This window comes from Sparus aurata, chromosome 9 (genome assembly GCF_900880675.1).
Source record: "Sparus aurata chromosome 9, fSpaAur1.1, whole genome shotgun sequence".
Taxonomy (NCBI): domain Eukaryota; kingdom Metazoa; phylum Chordata; class Actinopteri; order Spariformes; family Sparidae; genus Sparus; species Sparus aurata.
In genome coordinates, this window is record NC_044195.1 from 30,207,757 (window position 1) to 30,227,139 (window position 19,383).

The 19,383-nt window shown below is 42.6% G+C and overlaps 1 protein-coding gene across 2 annotated transcripts in view; it reads right to left on the bottom strand.

Moving 5' to 3' along the window:
• The window catches only part of tfpia (tissue factor pathway inhibitor a), a 45,172-nt gene that overhangs the window by 4,895 nt on the left and 20,894 nt on the right, over positions 1-19,383 (bottom strand). For both annotated transcript variants that reach the window (XM_030427936.1, XM_030427935.1), the window contains exons 2-5: positions 14,750-14,950; positions 3,025-3,201; positions 2,094-2,156; positions 1,207-1,269 (exon numbers count right to left, since the gene is read on the bottom strand). In XM_030427936.1, the coding sequence (XP_030283796.1) occupies positions 1,207-1,269; positions 2,094-2,156; positions 3,025-3,201; positions 14,750-14,950 (504 nt within the window). The remainder of the gene's footprint in view (positions 1-1,206; positions 1,270-2,093; positions 2,157-3,024; positions 3,202-14,749; positions 14,951-19,383) is intronic.

Sequence of the window (19,383 nt, forward strand, 5' to 3'; positions counted from 1 at the left end):
GCTAAATGCCCTAAATGTAAAATGTAGAGCTCAGAGATCATCACCTGCATATCACCCATCGAGCTTGGTAGTCGCCATAATAAAGTGTTTGCAATTAATGTTTCTATAAACCACTGATTTATAAACCTCACTGTTATATCAGGAGGTGGAGGCGATGGTGATGATAGAGACTTTTAAGCCATAATATGTTCTTTTCCTAATCTTAACCAGGTTGGTTTTTGTGCCTAAACCTAACCTAATGGTAAGCACAGTGTCGTCACGAGAGACAATTTGTTCAAGAACGGATTTATCTTGGTCAAAAAAGATCATATTGCGTGGGTATCGCCCCTGTACCGGTCTCTAGTCATTGGCTACCACTGAAATACAGGATTGATTTTCATTTTTTAAATTTGTTTTTAAAGCACTGCATAGACTGGCATGGACTAACCCTAACCCAGGAGGTGGAGGCGATTGTGGTGATGGAGACTTTTAAGCCATAATATGTTCTTTTCCTAATCTTAACCAGGTTGGTTTTTGTGCCTAAACCTAACCTAATGGTAAGCACAGTGTCGTCACGAGAGACAATTTGAAAAGTTCAAGAACGGATTTATCTTGGCTAAAAAAGATCATATTGAGCTGTAGTGAGTGCAAGAAGATCTGCTGCCCCCTGCTCTTCTTTCATTGCACCCAAGCACCCAATTAAAAAACCAAAGATGATGGAGCATTTTCAGTGATTGGCCCTCAGCTGTGTAACAGTTTCTCACAAACAACTCAATCACCCCCCTTTTCATACTTACCGCCTAAAAACCCATCTTCCTTCCTTATAGCCGACGCAGTAGTCACCATGAAGAAGCCTCGGCGCTCTTTGGTTTTATAGGTAGATAATACATGACAGCTGGGTCGTTATCCTCCAGAAACAGCAGCGCTGACCCAGAATGCACTGTGATTTCCCATTCCCCACTGATCTCAGAACACACTGAGCCCTTCTGTTGTTTATGTTCTCTTTCCTCCAACCTCTCCCTGGTTTCCACTCGTCTCCGTACAAGTGTCACTACATTCATAAAGCCTTGGGATATGCAAAAAACATGTCAACTCGTGTTGTCTCAAGTGTCTCCACCTGAGAAATATGTGTTTATTCTCGTCCACTTGTGTTTTTCCCTTTACTTTACTTTGAATGCAATCATGCCACATCGCTGTCTGAACACAGTGTAAGTTATACTGGCTTACCTTTCGGTTGATTAGTGTCATTGGTTTGCACCTGAGGTTGACTCAGGCTTACAGTCTGTTCTCCTGAGAAACAAACACATACACCAAGAGATCAGTCATCTTAAAGAGCAGCTCAACATCTTTGGTCATTGCTTTCTTTCCAAGGGTGAAATTAAAAGATCAAAACCACTAACTTTCTGTACCTTTGTCGTAGGAACAGAACTGGAACATGGAGGTGATTAGCTTAGCTTAGCATAAAGACTGAGAGCAGAGGGAAAGAGCTAGCCTGGATATTTCTGAAGTTCAAAAAATCTGACCTACAGCACCTGTGAGGTTTATGAATCAACATGATGTTTTACATTTGTTTGAGTCGGACACAAACACATCCATTCCAGTAATTTTGTGCACTTTCTCCACAGAGTTTCCTGACAATGTTTTACGTTCCTCTTCCTATCTTTGTCTGTTTCCCCGCTATTATTTCGGTGTTCACCTGTGTTTAATTTGTTCATTTGCTCTTGTGTACTATTAAAGTCTGTGTTTTCCCCCTTACTCTTCTTCGGCTTGTATGTTTTTGTCCTGTGTCTGTTCCGCAGACCTCACGTGTTCCCTGTGTTCCCTGATTTGTTCCCTGTGGTTCTGCGGTGTTGTCAAATGTATTTTTGGCGCTTTGAGCACCACGAGCAGAGATCCATCTAGTTCCATTATTCCATTATACAGCTGATACCTCAGAAACGTAGAAACTCACGCCAAATTTTTGGAAGTAAAACAAGTAATATTTCCCAAAATGTTGAACCATTCCACACAAACTTTCTGTCTAATGAGTGATTTTAAGATAACAACGATAACAGAACATTAACATATTTATCAAACTCGAAGTACAGGTAGAGTGAGGATGCATTCAGTCTTACCGTTGATGATGGTGGGCTGCACAGCGGACTGTGTGTGGACTTCTGGCGCCCTCGTTGGTTTTGCTATTTTGACAAAAGGATAAACAGAAACATGAGATCAGAGCGTCTCCAGCTGTCCGGCGCACACTTTCACGTCAGCCTATATTTAGAAGGGATCTCATTAAATCCCAGTCATCAGTCTTAATTATTTTCAGATTAATTTCATTAGTGTTGGACTGTAAAGGGCGTTGGTCTGCAAACAGATATAATCCAGTAATAAGAGCAGACAGAGTCATCTATCTGAAACTGTTATCCATTAATAAAAGCTTTTCCAATTGATTTTTTCAGCACAACACGGGCTGTTGGCAGAATTGGTCACGGTCGAGGCACTCGCTCGTTATTTTCCTTGACAATTTCAATAACTAAATGACTTCTAAGTTCTGCCTAAGTCTAGCGTAATTGAGTGTGCTTTGGTCACTTATAAACGATTTAAATGCTAAATCAAGGCGGAGCGTGATTTCACGGTCAACCAGAATTCATCAGAAAGTTTAATTTTCGGAGCTAGAACTATTTTGATTTTTGTCGCCGTGGCTGAAATGAGTTTTCATTTGTCGCGCGCCAGCTGTGATCTGCTGCACCTCGACTGTCTGTGAACCCAGAGTTATGTAAATTATACCTTGCTTTGAGGTCAAAGCCAAGAAAAGTAATTATTTCAGTCTGGGCCGAATTAGAGAAGCTCACAATGAAATGTCACGCGACAGATTTGTGGACCCTTTCGTGGCCTGAGCGGCTTTTTTTCCGTCAGTTTCCCATCAAATGACGGCATCTTAGGAGGATCCACATCTGCAGAACACAGTACACCCACCCAGACTTAATTTGTAGCTTTGAATAGAGCTGCTTGGCTGTCACTCTTTACTGGGAAAAAAAGAACAAAAGTTCAACCGGGCCCCACCTGGGTTCAGACACTTGGCCTGGCACTCCGCCATGCTCCTGAAATTGTTGGCATTGCCGAAGCAGCCGCCGTAAAAGAAGTGCCTGCACTGCTGGCTCCTGCTGTCGAAGAGGTAGCGCGTCACCAGCCCTCGACAGGGACCCGGAGCTTCGTCTAGATGACACGGGTTCTTGTCCTCTGGGAAAGTGAGAGGGAGAAACAAAGAAACAACAAAGACAGAGACAACTCTTCGTTATTTGAATTTCTCTTTCCATATGAGATTTGTCATATATTCAATGAAATATCACATTTATTCCTGACTTTCGCAACTGAGGCACCGAACATAAAGATGCGTCTTTCTTTAATGCTTTGCTTCATCTTCACTCTCTTCGCATTGACCCGCGTTACTTTTCACTTTCAATCCGAACACGAAGCTCCAGCGATTTTCTAAAAATCAATTTCCTGTAGGAGAGTGAAGTGAAAACAAGAGAGGAACAAAAAAAAAAAAATGAGATACTTCACTGCCTCAATTGACTTTTTAGTTTTGCTTTGACAGCATTTAAAAATGCCTGGAAAAGAGTTTGCATTTCTGCACTTTCAGTTTCTCTGTCTTGAAGTCAGGGGTTCAAGGTGATTTTAAACGTCATGACACAACACAGAGCTGCAGAGCGAAAAGAGAGTTTGTAATTCTGCAATGCCACAGACACGCATGTGTATATATATAATTATTTCTCAACATATGCATCAGCACATATGCACACAGGAAATAAATCTGTACTGCATGTTTTAAATGTGAGTGAACGCTAACAGCAGCAACAAGGTGGTGATGATAATGTGGTCTGCATCTTCATATATCATATATATATCAGATAAACAGTGTCCGTCAACTGTGTTTGAGCACCAAGCATCAATGACGTAAACACAGAGTCCATCACTCCTTGTCCTGCTGTAGTGCTGCGCTCAAAACGCAGTCCGGCATGTTGTGGTGGAGACAGGTCCCTGTAAAGATGTGTACACAACAGTCATGGCCTTCCCATTTCGTCAATTTAATTTCCCTGCGACCAGACACGAGCCAGGAGCAGCCCTTTTTAATCTGAGCTGGATTAGTCTTTTATCCTCTCCTGCTGAGGGTGATCCGGCCGGTCAGGTCGGAAGGTCATTTAGATGCCGTGAGCAGCGATTGTCTCAAAGTCTGCTGCTCTGAATCCAAAACCTGTGCTCTCTTTCCAAAACTGATAAAACCTTTTAAGGCAATACGTGCATCAACAACAAAGCTGGGAACATACTGGGAGCTACTGGTCACTGCATCTACTTACGCCACTCCCATGACCATCACAAAGGGTTGTTGTTTTTTTTACAAAGGTTTCTGGTAAAATGCCGGAAATAGTGTCTGTAGCTGACACAAGCACTTCGTGTTTTGTTCTACCACATATCATACGTAAGTCAATGTCCTATGTCGTAAAAGAGGCGGTTGTTGACGGGTGACTGAATGAGACTCCTGAGGTTGTCGGGGGGGCATTAAACAACATCACGCCAAACACACAAACTCAACTAAGTCCGTCTTCATAGTGCGATGTTAGCTTGCAAAAATTCGAAACTTTCCAAACTTGTAGAAGGAAGTCTAGCAGAGGTCACACTGAGGTCATTCTACAGTGGGGTAGTTTATTTATGCGCTAACGTTAGCTTTTTTTTCTTCTGGCGTTTGCATTAACTTGTTTCCAAACACATAAATTTGGTAATCAAGAGCTCCTTGCTGAACTAAACATGTAAAAATCATGAGCGTTCGTCCGTCACAGGGGTTATTTTCTGCATTAATCCAAAATGAAATTGGCTTTTTTTGCCAAGGGAACCAGGTTGATGGTAACTTTTGGGCAAAACTGCCCAAAAGTTACCAGCACTCTATTGTACTGATAAAGGATAATGAAATTGCTTTTTTTTAACTACGAGGACAAAACGATGATTTCATTGCTCGTGACATATTTTGTAAGGGAACACTGAATCCACTGAAACACGTCTTTTAAAAGGAAAAGCCGGGGAAATGACACGATAACAAAGACGGACAGAGGAGAGAGCTATTCAAAGCCTGTGGAGAGTACGAGGTCCAATAAATGAACTGCAGGTCATCTTCACAGCGAGCACACTTCCCGTCTCCCCAGCAGCAGGGTGACATTTCGACTCCGGTCAGGTTTCACATTCACTCCCCATCTTTTTTTTCTGCGAGCCGAAAAGTCAACACTTCCTGCAAGAACATCCTTATGTTCCCTTCTCCCCTGTGGATCTCCTCTGCCATATCTTTCTTCTCTGCTTTCTTCTTCTGTCTTATCTCCTCTGCCTCTTACCTCAGCTCTCACTTCCTGCTTCTTAGCACTCGTTGCATACATTATCAGCCCCGGGGTCTTGGAGATGTGGGGATCGGGGCGTTATAGCTCGGAGCTACAGTTTGATGATCATCTAAATTCTGCATCTTCCACCCCGTGAGGTTGATGTAAGGCTGTTGTCACTGAACATTTTTGTCTCCAGTTTGTCTGCTTCTCCTTCCTGCCTTCAGCTTTCATACGTGGCGATGCAACTTTTATGCTTTTGTAAGTGAAATGTTAAAAAGCTACGGGATTATTCGCGTTTGAAATCTTTCTTACAGACTGCATTCGGATTCTCTTCAATCTGAAATCTGTAACTTTAAACGTTTGGCGCACAGAGGACTGTCGGGGGTTGTCAGGAGCCCTGCTGATTGTTTGAATAAGCCGTCACTACACCCTAAAATATTCACACTCCAGTGACAGGCTCATGCTTGATTTGAGTCTGTAACACAATCACAGCCGCGGTGTCAAACGAATAATTTCCAGTAGACTTGCTCAGTTTCCTGCAAACTTCAGTGGCGACGTCAAGCCAGACAGGTGCAACCTGGCAGGCCGTGATCAGCATTTCTCAGCAGCAGTCGGGAGAGCGCGTCTGATCGCGGCAGGTGAGCTGCGTTGGGCGGTCCGACACCCTGATGGTTGATGATCCATTTGTCAAAAAACATTTTCAATTGTATATCCAGAGATTATTCTTTTACAGGTGAGTTGGCTAATTCTCAAACTGAACCCTATTCTCCCATGTTTTGCATCTAAGTGACTAATAGAGACACATTTTTTTGCTACCGCACCTGGCAGCTGCAAAACAGACTTCAGTGTAATCACAATCTCTTTAACTCTCCAGCTGTCTTCACATTCTGTCCTCCCACCCTCACCGAAGATCTAAAATAAAGCAATTTCATTTCATTTTAAATGCCAAATCTGTTTCTGCATGAAGAAACAACCTGTCATTCATCAGAAACTGTGTGAATATCAGTTTTGCCTTTTAACAGTGCAGACAGATATTCTGCATTAATTCAGTGGCACCACTTGTTTTTATTTCAACACAGCTGTCATATATGTTTTCTTTACTAAAGTACATTTTTATTATTACTATTATTTGTTAAGGGACTGCGAAGGTGGTAAACTATTTTTTTTAATCAAGAACTAGTACTTGTTTAGCCCAAGAAAGTATCACAAATGCGCAGAAAGTAGGTTTGAATGCAATTTACTGAAGGCACTTCCAATAATACTCAAATGTGAATAATATAAAGCAACTAGGCGACCTGAGAGGGCGACCACGACCACGACAGGAGAACCAGCAGCTGCTTCACCCGCTGGTCCCAGACCTGTGTTCTGCAGCTTTGTACCCAAGTGGTGTTCAGCTTCCATGGAAATACGAATAAAGGCAATATTTCCCAATTTTTCTAATGTTGGGGTCACTTAAGGAAAAGTCATAACATTTCAAGTTGAAAAAACGACATTTAATGTGTTTTCTCTGCTGTTTAACACAGTTTTGGATGATTTTTGACCCAAAGACAATAGGAGGGTAAAGTGCTTGTTTTTGCCTATCTGACAGACTCAGCTTTTTGTTTTTCTAAAAGTCTATAGACATGATTGAAATGATTCCTGCAGGGACAGACCTTTTGTTTAAGAATAAGATCCTTTTGTACAACCAGAAACAGCCGAAGCCACCAAACTCCATATCCAGGAACGGTTATTTTGTACAAACTTCATTAAAACTTGACAGAAAAATGAAGCAAAACTCACCAAATACATTTTGGTCTGTCTTCCGACGATCACCAAGTGTGGTTTGTTCGAAATAAACCCTCAATTTGACGCATTAAATGTGACAAATATTCTGGCTCTACATGCTGGTGATTACTTTTTAAATGCTTCTCTCTTGTGTCGGCCTCACTCTTGCTCCTTTCCTGATGTTTTACATTCAGATTCCGTCAGATAATCACCATTGTCTGTTGGCTTCACACCTGGACTTCCCCCATTAACTTTCTGAACCACATTCCCTTTTTACACCGTGAGAATCGCCCCCCCTGCTGGTACCACCTCTTCATACAAACGTGAGCTGAGCAGACGGTGTGATTTACTGCCTGAGAAGCATCAAACACAAGCTCAGTCACATTTATCAGGAGCTACATTAGGATTCAACCGAGTCCCTCCGCCTCCTTACCTGTCTAAACCGAATGTGTCCCAGCAGATGAGGGCTTCTAATGCGGCTCCCGGAGGTCGTAAAACGCTAAACACACACTCTATTTGGTTTATCTGTGAAGCCTTTGAATAACAGCACTCCTGTGAAGGGCGACCGATGATTAAGAGGCTACCGTTGAAAGATCCAAACACATTTCACGAGGTGACTTTGAGTTAAAAGCGTATGTAAAGAGACAAGAGTCAAAGGGTAGTCTAGCACGCTCTCTGGAGCAACGCGGCGATGAATAATTCAGAAACAAAAAATTCTCTATCAAAGCCGTGAAGGTGGAAGAGGTGATTTGTGTTTTGAGGAGAATTATGGGTCAGCTTCTTTTTTTTTTTTTTTCCAAGTGCAAGATGTGAACTATTCCGTTTGTCGCTCCGGAGAGTTTTGGCTGCTCTCCAAACAGAAACCTCAATAATTCAGCGAAACAGACTTCAACATTTAGGACCGGCTCGTCTTCATGTTTTGGATTTTTTCCCCCCCTATTTTCCTATTTTTCCCCTCTTAAAATGTCAAAGCCAGAAGAGAGATGATCTGAAAACAAAGTGTACAATTGATCCGCTGAACACTCCCGATGTTTACAGGAACTTTGCATCGCCGTCCCTCCATTACCGCTCCACTTGCTTCGATTGATTTTCCCTCCGTTTCCGCCAGTCGCTTCAATTCATTTCAGCATATTTTTGAAAGCGTGTTGTTGTTTGCTTCTAAAAATGCTGACACAACCTTTTGGCCAGACGTCCCGCGGTCCAAAATAATAAAAAAAAAAAAATATGGCTGATCTGTGATGGAAGAGAAATGTAAGCAAAATAAATGAACTCTGGTGTGAGAACAGCAGCCGCCACTGGATGGAGACAGATGTGATCCGATCGCATAGACAGACACTGACGTCAGCTTCCATCACCACTGTCCAAAAATGGGATACTTTTGATTACTATTTTATGATACAAAGTCCTTCGTTAATCTGGAAGAATTGAAGGTCCAATACTCAATGAGGGTTAAAGGTGAATGTTTGAAGACTGAGCTCTACGAAGAGAAATGCAAAAAAAAAAAAAAAAAAAAAAATGCTTTCTTTGTCCATTTAACAGCCTCAAACCCACCAAATTGTCAATTTATACCAAATAAAACAGCAAATCCCACAGCTGCAGAGCTCCAACTTTAGGGACTTGCTTGAAAAGAAGACAATAAATTATCAGAGTCGCTTCATATTTTCCCCGTCCAGATTTCCCTGAACAATCTGCCCAGTTCTGCCGCCTCCGGCAGCATCACATTGTTTGTTCTCTTGGCTTTTCTGCTCCCTTCTTTTCCCTCTTCTTGCTTTTGTTATTTTCTTTCTTAACAATGCCTCCGCTCACACACTGAGATAAGGACACACGAAAAAAAAAAAAAAAAAGAAAGTACGACTGTCACACAGGAACACTGTGTTTGTGTCTCTGACCTCTTCGAGCCGAGCTGTAAAAAAGGGGGGACGTCAGACCGAAGGAAGAGTTTGGGACAAAATGGTTATGACTTATTGGGGTTTCAGTAAAACATCACGGCTGAGGAGAAAAATGCTTTTTCCTGGCGCGGAGATAAAGAAAAAGAAGGATGGGTAAGCCGGGATGTTCCTCGCATCGGTTTGTGACCTTTACGCGAACGGTCTTTTCAGCTGTCTGGGAATGCGTCATCATGTGTAAAAATATGGTTCAACGGGAGGTAAACTGATCGCCGGAGCGATTCTGAGGGTTGAATGTTTTTTGCAGTGTGTTCTCTTTGTGGGGATTAAACATGTCATAGATTCGGTGATAACAGAACGGCTGCAGAAGACGTGAGGCTTCGAGTGATTCTTTTTTGCGCGTCACAAATGAGGTGACATTTCCCGATGTCTGCTGCTGTTAAATAAAATGCTTCTTTAAAAAGTCACCGTCCTGTTAGTGTGACTCCACTGAATCACACGTCAATGAAGGAATCCAACGCGTTTCTGTGTTATTGTTCAGACTCGTGCTGATAATACTAATGGGTAGTGGTAGTACTGATCAGTGGAAATGAATAGACCTATGTTCATTTTGAATTCATTTACAAACGCATCAGACTTAATTAGCCAATAATAATGACAAGATCATTAATTTGACTGCAGTGGAGCTCAAGGCGACCTCATTTTCTCACTAATGGCTTCAGTTGTTTACAGCGATCACACTCGTGTCTGATGCTGGTTGAGTTATACACAGTAATACACAGTAATATACAGTTTTTGCAGTCAGTTTCCAAGAAGTGAACATATTTCAAAGAGTACGGACAAGTACGCCAAGGATAAACCAGCCCAGTGGCCAGAATAAAATGTTAGCATCCATTGACCACTGGTCAAGACGGAGTTTTATTTGTTCGTGTGAAACCACAGGATATTTTTTTAGGAGATTTCGAGTTTGTGGTGACAACAATCTGATATTTATGATGAGGACATCTTTAATTCCTGTTTGTTGAGTCAAAATGTGTTTTTTTCTAACGAGACCGCAAAACAAAGCAGCTCTTTTAAGCTAAAACCTGATGTTTTCCAGTTGAACTTTACAAATATTTTCTCCCTTATCTTTCAGTAGCTGTATCACCTACTATTAAGGCGATGTGGATAATATGTTAATAGATGGCTCCCCGTTAATTCGTACGCAGCCCGGGTGCCAGAACAAAAAGTCGACCTCTCTGCATCGCACTGATCTCAGACCACCAACATGGCTGCCAAGTGATTGACCACAGTTTTAGACAGTGTTTTAATATTTTTAAACCTGAAAGCAGGGGATATTTTTATATCTAATATTAATGAGCCATTGGGACATTTTCCTGCTGTGTTAGTGGTGACAGAACCAGGTTAGCCAAAATCTTTTCTGAACCCTGAGCAAGTGTTTTTGTGCCCAAATCTGACACGTTGCAACAACAGAAATGTAAAGTTTCAACTTCTGTATAGTTTTCTGCAACATTTTCCTGGCAATTGAGTTCTCACAACAGTTGCTCTATGAGCTAATGAAATGCTTCCTCGCGCTCCTGCGTGTTGGATCCACGGAGCATGTCTTCCTCCAGCTGAGCCAACAGAGAGTGTTCACGCCCCGGAGTTCCTCTCAGCCTCTGAGCCGGTTGGCATCCTCTTGGCTCCACGCACACAGATGGGATAAGACAATCGAATCAAGTGGCTCTTGTAGACTGTCCAAATGTGATTGGCTGAGATGGATTAAATCAAAAGTGAAAGTTTGATAATAGAGAGAGTCGTTTGGGGGCGTTCGTGACACGCAGCTGCTCCTTTTCCGGTGATTGTTTGTGAGAAGAATCATCTTTGGGGCTGCAGGTGACACCTGATGATCTGGACGGCAGCAGGCCAAAAAAAACCTCCTTTTTCAATGCGAATGAAAACCCACTGAGCATCAGGACCGACTTGGGTTTAGCTTTGACTTTGTAAGACAAAGTCACCACCCAGTGCAGTAAAATGATCCCACACAAGGAAGCGTGCGTCAGTGTGGGTAAAATCGACCGCAACTGCGTAACATTGTTATGCAACGAGTCATTTTTTGTGAGCCAATAAAAACAGGCGTGAAGCTGCCCTTTTGAAACGCCGTGATACAAATGTTGTACGTCTTAAAGCTTACTCATAGTTTGCTCATGAGACCAGCCCGATGTCACCTTCACACTTCTGTCCAGCTGTTTTACTGAATGTCACCTCTGGATCGGACACTCCCCCCCATGATCGCACCTGTCTTCACGGTGTTGATGTTTTTGTATGGAGACAGATGGGGGGGGGCGGTGTCACACAATGGCGTCATGGCAGTCGGAGACAGGAGCATCACGGAGGAATTTGCATCCGGCGGGCGGCACCATGTGCAGTTTATCCCGTGGCACGCAATAAGAAAGTTGAAGGTCATTCTTTGCCGGTTGGGAGAAAGCACTTTGTCACGGCGCAGAATAACATGCCATCGGAAAGAAAAAAAAAACACTTTGATAGATGTGTTATTGTCGTGCCACCGAGGGCATATTTCATGTTGACCAGAATAGCTTTAGCATTAAAGATGTATCGTGTTTCCTGCTGCAGATGGCAGATACACTTTACATACCGCGCGTCCCTCTGCCATCCTTCAGCTTCCTTTTACGTGGAAGCATGACGACGACCCCTCCGCTCACATGAAGTGCTTCTGATCCAGCAGATTGTCTCACCGTGGATGACTTCAACTCCCGGGAGTAAAAACGTCTTAATGGGAGAGCGAGAGCGGCGTTATTACTGACGTCCCACTTAACAAACAGCTAAGTGCAGACACGAGGTGACATCATGCTTTTTTACCAACAACTGATTAAGGAAGATGGAGCAAAGGTCAGCGAACGCCTCTCTTGCTAATAGCCATTCACATTCGCGGTGACCTTTAACCTTCTTGTTTTTAGTCCTCCTCGGGTGCTTTTTATAAAAATCTCAGATCTCGTGTCGCTCAGGGTTTGGCGCTTCTTCTGTGTGTATTCACCACAGAGCAACGCGACAGGAAAACCTTCAGCAGCTGCCACATAACACGCTCGAGGTGTTGCTCAGCCGTGTTCTGTATGACGGAGAAGAGAACCGAAGCAAGGCTGATGGTCAAGTACACGTTCCCCAGGCAGAAGAACACACTTACGTGCCTCTTTTAAAAAAACTATTGGTCTCTCACAGTCGGTAGCAGCTGGTTTTATTTATTTCGCACATCAGCTCGTGATGACAATCTACGCAGCTGATGTGACAAGAAGCAAAAAAAACGACACACTTATCCCGACTCCCCGCTACAAACGTCTGCTTTCATCTGCGTTGTTTTGAACGCGGCACATACCTGCAAACCCTGCCAGAGCTCCATTCACAATCCGGTGGGGAAAAGAAAGTATTTTTAGCTACATTTTACATTTCACTCCCATTGAACTATAAAAAAAAACCACACACACGGTTGTATAATAAAACACCATTTCCTGCACAGGTACAGATGAATAAAGAGAAACACGCAGGGCAGATGATCTCAGCATTTACATCATCTGTTTATCATGCTGTCCTCAGATTTATCGCTTTCTTTGTGTACGTGATTGATGTAATTATCTTCCACTGATAACTTTTATCTAATTTAATTGCATGATTAAATGTTATATTGCCTCTCCTGTGCAGGGCGTGAGCATGTTGACGCGGGCAGTCACCGTCCTGTCACCGTCTACACTGTGAAGTGCTGACTGAACTGTTTTCTGCGCTGAGAGAGAAAAACACTACGTCAACAATATCGCCGCTGTATGATCGACACGACCACGATACAGTTTACTATACGTTTGTTTGTTATTTGACATCAGGACACCATGGGAAGGAGGAAGTGGGTGCAGGACAAGATCCACAGGGGACAGAAATACCAGCACCTTTCTGAAAAGTTGATTTAAACTCAAAGCACTCAGAGCGGCTGCACAGAAAAAGGCGGAGCGCTTGGAAAAGACACTGGCACTCAGCAAAAAAACGCTACGTGGACAAACAGCCTTCAAGCTGTTTTTTGTCTAAAACACTTGAATCTAACGTAGCAAAACATCTTGATAAAGAATGAAAAATGACATGTTTATTTTATTATTATTTCTCAATATTAAAGCAACATTATGTATTTTATGTGATTTGGCGCCAGTGCAATAACACTGTGCAGTAAACACAAATCCCAGGTTTCTGTAACACTGACATCACATGCGATATCAGATGAGCTAACGAGCAAGGGGCAGTCACAGCTAGCAGCAGTTAGCGGTTGCTATAGCAACAGGTAAAGCTACCTGTCTCTCAGAGGGAACCTCGAGGCAGAGCAGCAGAAAACATTTTCCATAAATTTGACTCACTTTCACTGACACGGTTGATTCTGTGTGACACCGCGTCATAAAACACCGGCCCGCCCACGTCACGGAGTGCAGATACAAGTGATGGAGGCACCGAGTGGGACTGATGGAGACTCACTGGACCATAAACGATTTTAAAGCTTTTAAGAGGTAAAATGGTTAAATAAATGTCGCCTTAATAATAAAACATAAATCTAACACACATGTGGCTCGCAACACAAGACCAATGCTGCTCAGTTATTTCCAGTAGGACCGCTGACTTTAAACCTGCGACCTGCAAACAGTAGATTCAGTTATCATGTTACCATGAAGCACACACTAAAGAACATCAATTCTAAAAATAAACTGAATTACCAGGATTCTCATTTTCCGAAACAAAATCCTCTGAAAATGTGATTTAAAAACTCCGTCCAGCTCTAAACGTTAAGTTCATCCGTCGATTAAAGCTTCACGCAGAAGGCGTCGCCTCAGCTCCTGAAAAATATAAACGTGCTTTTTGTCCGCTTCTCGCTGAAGTCAAGGCAATTCCACAACCATCAAAAAAAATCCATCACCTATGTCATTGTTATTCGCATCACGTGACACTAGAATTCTAAACCTGACACTGCACAGCAACAGGAGCTAAGAGAGGCAGGGCTTGGCAGCTGGAAGCGAGGAGATAATCAGCATCTGACGCATGGTAGCAGTGGCTGGCCTCGATATACTGCAGGACCCGCGAGCTCGGCCTCTCCAACCAGCTGGCCTCTTTTTTTTCTTTCACACCGTCGATGATTATCAGATAACAGTTTCCACGAGAAGCATCTGTTCTGAGATGTTCAAGGGTTAGGAATTTTACATGATAGATAATCGTGGTGGGAAATACAAAAAAAATTAATCTACAGACTGAGACATCAGTCGGGAAGTCGAACAGATTTTCATTATTAGTTTTCGACACTTAATTCTACCTTAATTTGTCATCAATTTAGCACGTGTAACGTATGAATAATACAACACCGGCCTCTTAAAAAGTGCCCATATTTTTCATTAAACAGATGCCTCCAGGAAAACTGTTCGGAATTAATGTGCTGGCAACGTTCCATTTGAGCCGCGCACCAACAAAATGACTTTGTAATAAGATTTTATGCCCAAGGTGCCAATAAAAGTCTAATGAGAAACACAAGTCCTTGACAACAAAACTGATCATTTGCTAACAACAACAAAACAATGCAAAAAACTATAATACATCCCCCGTATGAAAAATGATCCATTTGTATAAATGACGATGGGGTCCGTGTTACTGTTACTGGTGACTTTTCTAAAGTTAGAGTTTAGATTTGTTCAAGGTGAATCTCTGGAAGCCGTTTCGTGAAAAACTGATTTTTAATGTGCTCTTGAGGGCAAAACCCACCTGAGACGACGCACGTTTCCTCACAAGCTTCCAAGGTCTCAAAATTATTGGCGTTCCCACCGCAGCCTCCGTACTCGAACAGCTCGCAGCGTCCCGTGTCCACGTTGAAGAAGAATCGGTCCTTGATGGCCTTGCAGTGCCCCGGATCGTCCTTCAGGGCGCACAGCTCGTTGAAGATGAAGAGCTCGGGCAGTGCTCCATCTAAAAGAGGAGGGTAGAAATTCAACTTTTAGTGCTCTGCCTCTTTGTGGCACTGCGTGAAAAGGGCTTTTGTTGTGTGTGCGTGTGTGGATGGGGAGGAAATTAGGTCACAGCATCAAACTCTAACCCCGGGCTTTGAGATAAGGTAAAGTTGCATGCCACTGTAATTTTCTAAAAGACTTGAGTTCACGGTTTGACAGCCAACTGTCTTCAGATCCTCTGCTGCAGAGGGAGGCTGTGTGAAAGATTTGCTGAAGGCGAAACATGGCACGCTGTGTGACCTGACACAACATTTAGACACAATAAAAGTCTGCAGAATTCATCGAAATACCATCGAAATCACATTATGGCCGAGTGCAAATAACCAAATCGCAGAAGGTGCAATTTTTTTTTCACATTAGGCGACTCGACATGCGTCTCGGGTGACCGGATCTCACTTCCTCACTCTGTGTGAAAAGAGATGGACACTGAATAAACAGACACCAGCAGAGTTTCACAAAGTTTATAAAGTTTTCTCCCAACCCAACTCACAAAATTGTGCGATTCTATAGTGGAGCCTGGGGAGTTTCCCTTTCCCCTCCAGCTATTCCATCTACTAAGACTTTCTCAAATTGTTGGAAATTGTTGTTAAAGGGGCATTGTGTAGTTTTTGGAGAAGATATTCAAACTCAGAATTTTACTATTTACAATACAAAGCAGGCAATAAAACTAAAATATATATTCATTTTTTCCATAAGTGAATAGACAAGCTGTCCTCAGAGGAAAATAGGGTCCCGGAACACTGTTTGAGGCTAAAAAGATGGCAGGGTCCGCCACATACAAACAAAGTCAAACAGTACGAAATTGTAACTTTAAAGTCAGTTTGTTTATTAAGTCATGAAATAAAGATAGTTTTTTCAAACATTTAGTTTGTTTAGGCTTAAAAACATTTTTCTGCTGATTAGAATTTCTTCCCTAAAACTACATAGTGCACATTTAAAACTATTAAAGATAAGTTATTTGGGTCATTCGAATTAATAGAGAAAATGCAAGACAGGCACATTTTACGGTGGCGTCATTGTATCGACTGACCCCTCAGCACCCCCAACTGTGATTGACTTCCAACATCTCTGGTTGAAGTGCCTCCGTTACGTACCGTTTACATAAGTCCATTTGGTATTTGAATGTTTCTACCCCTTAATACCAGCATTAGCCCCAAACATCCAGCATTGGTCGGGTTCTACTCAAGATGGAAGCAAACATGTTTGTTAGTTCAGCCCCGTGATTATCGTGATTATTTTAAATATTTCAGTGAAAATTTTAAAAATCATCTGAGCGCTTGAAGAAATAATTCAAAACACATCTGTTTTAGGTTTCGAGCCTGCAGATGTTCTTTCGTTTATTTAACTTGCAGTGAGAATTAGGAGCCATCAGGGAGCACCTGGATCTCCCCAGTAAACAAAAAAGCAGATCGAGGCAGGTGGCAGCGGAGAGGAGAGGCGCTGAGCGAAGGCAGGATGATTGGAGTGTCTTTACGTTGACCTGCCCTGCTGTGGAGCGAGTGTTTGATCGATGTATGCAGGTTGACTACTCTGCTGGACAAAGACCGAGCTCACATTATTCGTAATTGCCACGATCGGATACAGTTGTGGACGATGAATTAGCTCTGCATAGACACACTTCTCCTCTGTCGTTATAATGTGTAAAGAACTGGCTCTGTCAGATCCGGGAAATAGGCGACATAAAAACCCTTTGAGCTCTTCCAGCCACTGTTGCAAATGTTAAATTACTATCTCAGTGTGCTGCTGGGAAATGATTTTCTCTGCCCTCATCCCTGCTGTTTGTAGGTCAGGTCTCTGTTATGCCCGCCTGTAGCTGTGCCGCTACTTCAAAACACACGGAGAAGAGAGGGATGTCCGTCTAAAAAGGGATCCGCAGACACCGAGGCTTTGAGTGACGGCGTTTTAAAATGTCTTTCTGCGATGCACATGTTAATTTGCAATAACCTTGATGTTACCTGATCTCTCATTGAATGTTTTAAAGATCTACTTCAAATGCACTTTTCATCACATTGGCACAATATGGAGGGAGACGTATAAGCGGAGAATAGAACAAACAAGCTGGAATTGTTGATATTTTACATTTCTCCAAAATGTAAAATATCAACATTTGACCAGACATTAGAATGGAGGGGATGCTGTTTGAGACGATGTTTCAACATTTATAAGAGTGTTAAGGAGATGTTGAACCCCTTTCCTGACATGTTTGCAGCAACATGATGACATATTTTTAGACGAGATGTTTTGACAATTTCTTGCCACGCCTGTGGCGATACAATCCAAAACCTGATCTTTTCCCTTAACCTAACCAAATTGTAAACAGGTCGTTAAGCCAATTTTTGATTTTGACTGGCAACAAGAATGTAGCCCTTCCTCATCAGAAAAACGACAGGTCAACCGTGAAAGCAGCTTATTATGACCCATATTCACGTTTCTTGATAGGCGGTGACCTCTGGTGGCAGTTATTATTATTACAGCCACAAAGGAGGAAGTCAGGAAAAAGTTGTATAAAGAGCAAGTGTTTTTTGTGGCGAAAACTAACATTTCCACGAGCACAGATTTGTCAAAACATAGCACTGCAATTCAGAAAGAGACGTAAAGATACAACAACGTAGCTGAGGTGTGCAGACATGCACGTCGCCAACATTTATCCTGGCGGTTTGGTTGAGCACAGCCTCACAGAGCTGCTGGAGTTGCTCTAAAGTCTGTTTTTTTTTGGATGCCAAAACATGTTGTTGATTCTATTCAATCATTTACCTCATCTGTGGTTTGATCATCCAATTCTACTTCTTTTTCTGGTGGGACGGGAAAGCTTGGAAAACAAACACTAAACTCTCTTTCCAGTAAGGTACAAAGTTCTATCACAGCACATCCTCTAATGGGATCCACACCGCCCCGTCCTATCAGCACAGCAGTCAACAAACAGTCCCCGTGCCAGGCGAGGTAATGAGGGCAACCGCTCAGCACTACAGCCTGCCTCCCGTCTTCACGCGTCCAATTCTAACTTATTACCGGGGATCGGGGAAACCAATCAAACACTCCAAATCTCCTTTCCTTCCGCCCGACCTGCGGTGCTGCTACGACACGTGGGAGGTGGGGTGATGGCAGCGAGGCTTCCCCGCAGAGACGTGTGGTATTTTTTATTTACGTTCTTCTCGTCGTGTCTGATAAGCAGCACAAGATTGGATCGTCTAGCAGGGAGAGGAAAAATCACACAGCAACACGGAATCTGTCTATCCAACCACATTTTGGCTATTCAAACACAACGTCACTGCTGAACCTCACTGAACAAACTTTACAGAGACGTAATGACAAGTCGAGACTGTTTGCCCTCAGTGGATGCCTCAGGCTGCCATGGTTACAACAGAAGAATTCCTTTTTGGAGAAAACAGACAGAAACGGTGCAGACTGGTGTTTTGTAGATTTAAAAAAAAAATAAGAGTGCTCAATAAGCCAGACTTTGGCCATCCAAAGAGAGGGGAGAAAACATCCTTCCTATTGATTTCTGTCTCGTCTGAGACAGACCAAAGTACAATAAGCAGTGTGTTCTTCAATCACTCGTGTCCAGTGTCTAGACAGAGATATTATGAGGCAGTCCAACAGAGAAACAACCGAAGTTAGTAAAACAGAAGTGGTCCTCAAAGAATATACAGACGCATGCATGCTTAGTCAATGTTTAAAAGCAAACTTTTAAAATGAGTGCAGAATGCACTTAGGGTAAAAGTGTATTCCCATTGAAGTGCACCGTCAAATAGAGCCATTGCACAAACCACAGCACAGCATAAAGTCACAGATTTTTATTCTTACAATCTCAAAGCTGAGTTGGAACTTAACCTGTGTCAACTCCACTCTTATTGACACCCAAGTCATTAAAATCCTGACAATATAGTGCAGCAGGGGTGACATATTTTGGTCGGTTAACCCAGAGGTTAGCATCGCCCCGGTTACCTCACAGTAAAGCAAATGGGAATTTGGATGACTGCAAAAACATAAAACACCTTTTTTTTCATATTAGCAAGATAATGTTCGCAGATGAATACCAATTTCTGGCGATTCGCAGAAATAAAAACGTTAAGGCTTCACCATCACCAACACTGAGCTTCCTATGACACTATACTGGGCACATTTTACTAAAAATTGTTCAGTCTGTGAGTCATAAAGTTTGAGTTTTAATAGCTTGCAACTAGAGTGTAAAGACGGACCGGTGAGTAGATGAGCCTCCGTGTTCGGTGATGAAGTTTCTGGTCTCATAAAGCCACCTGTGAGTCTTGATAATCGCCTTTTTTTAAGACAAACATTATAATTTATGGGATGTATTTTATGCTGTAGACAAGACGTGAAAATCTCTTAAGATCGTGTAAACTACAGACCATATTTCAGACATCTAACAAACCC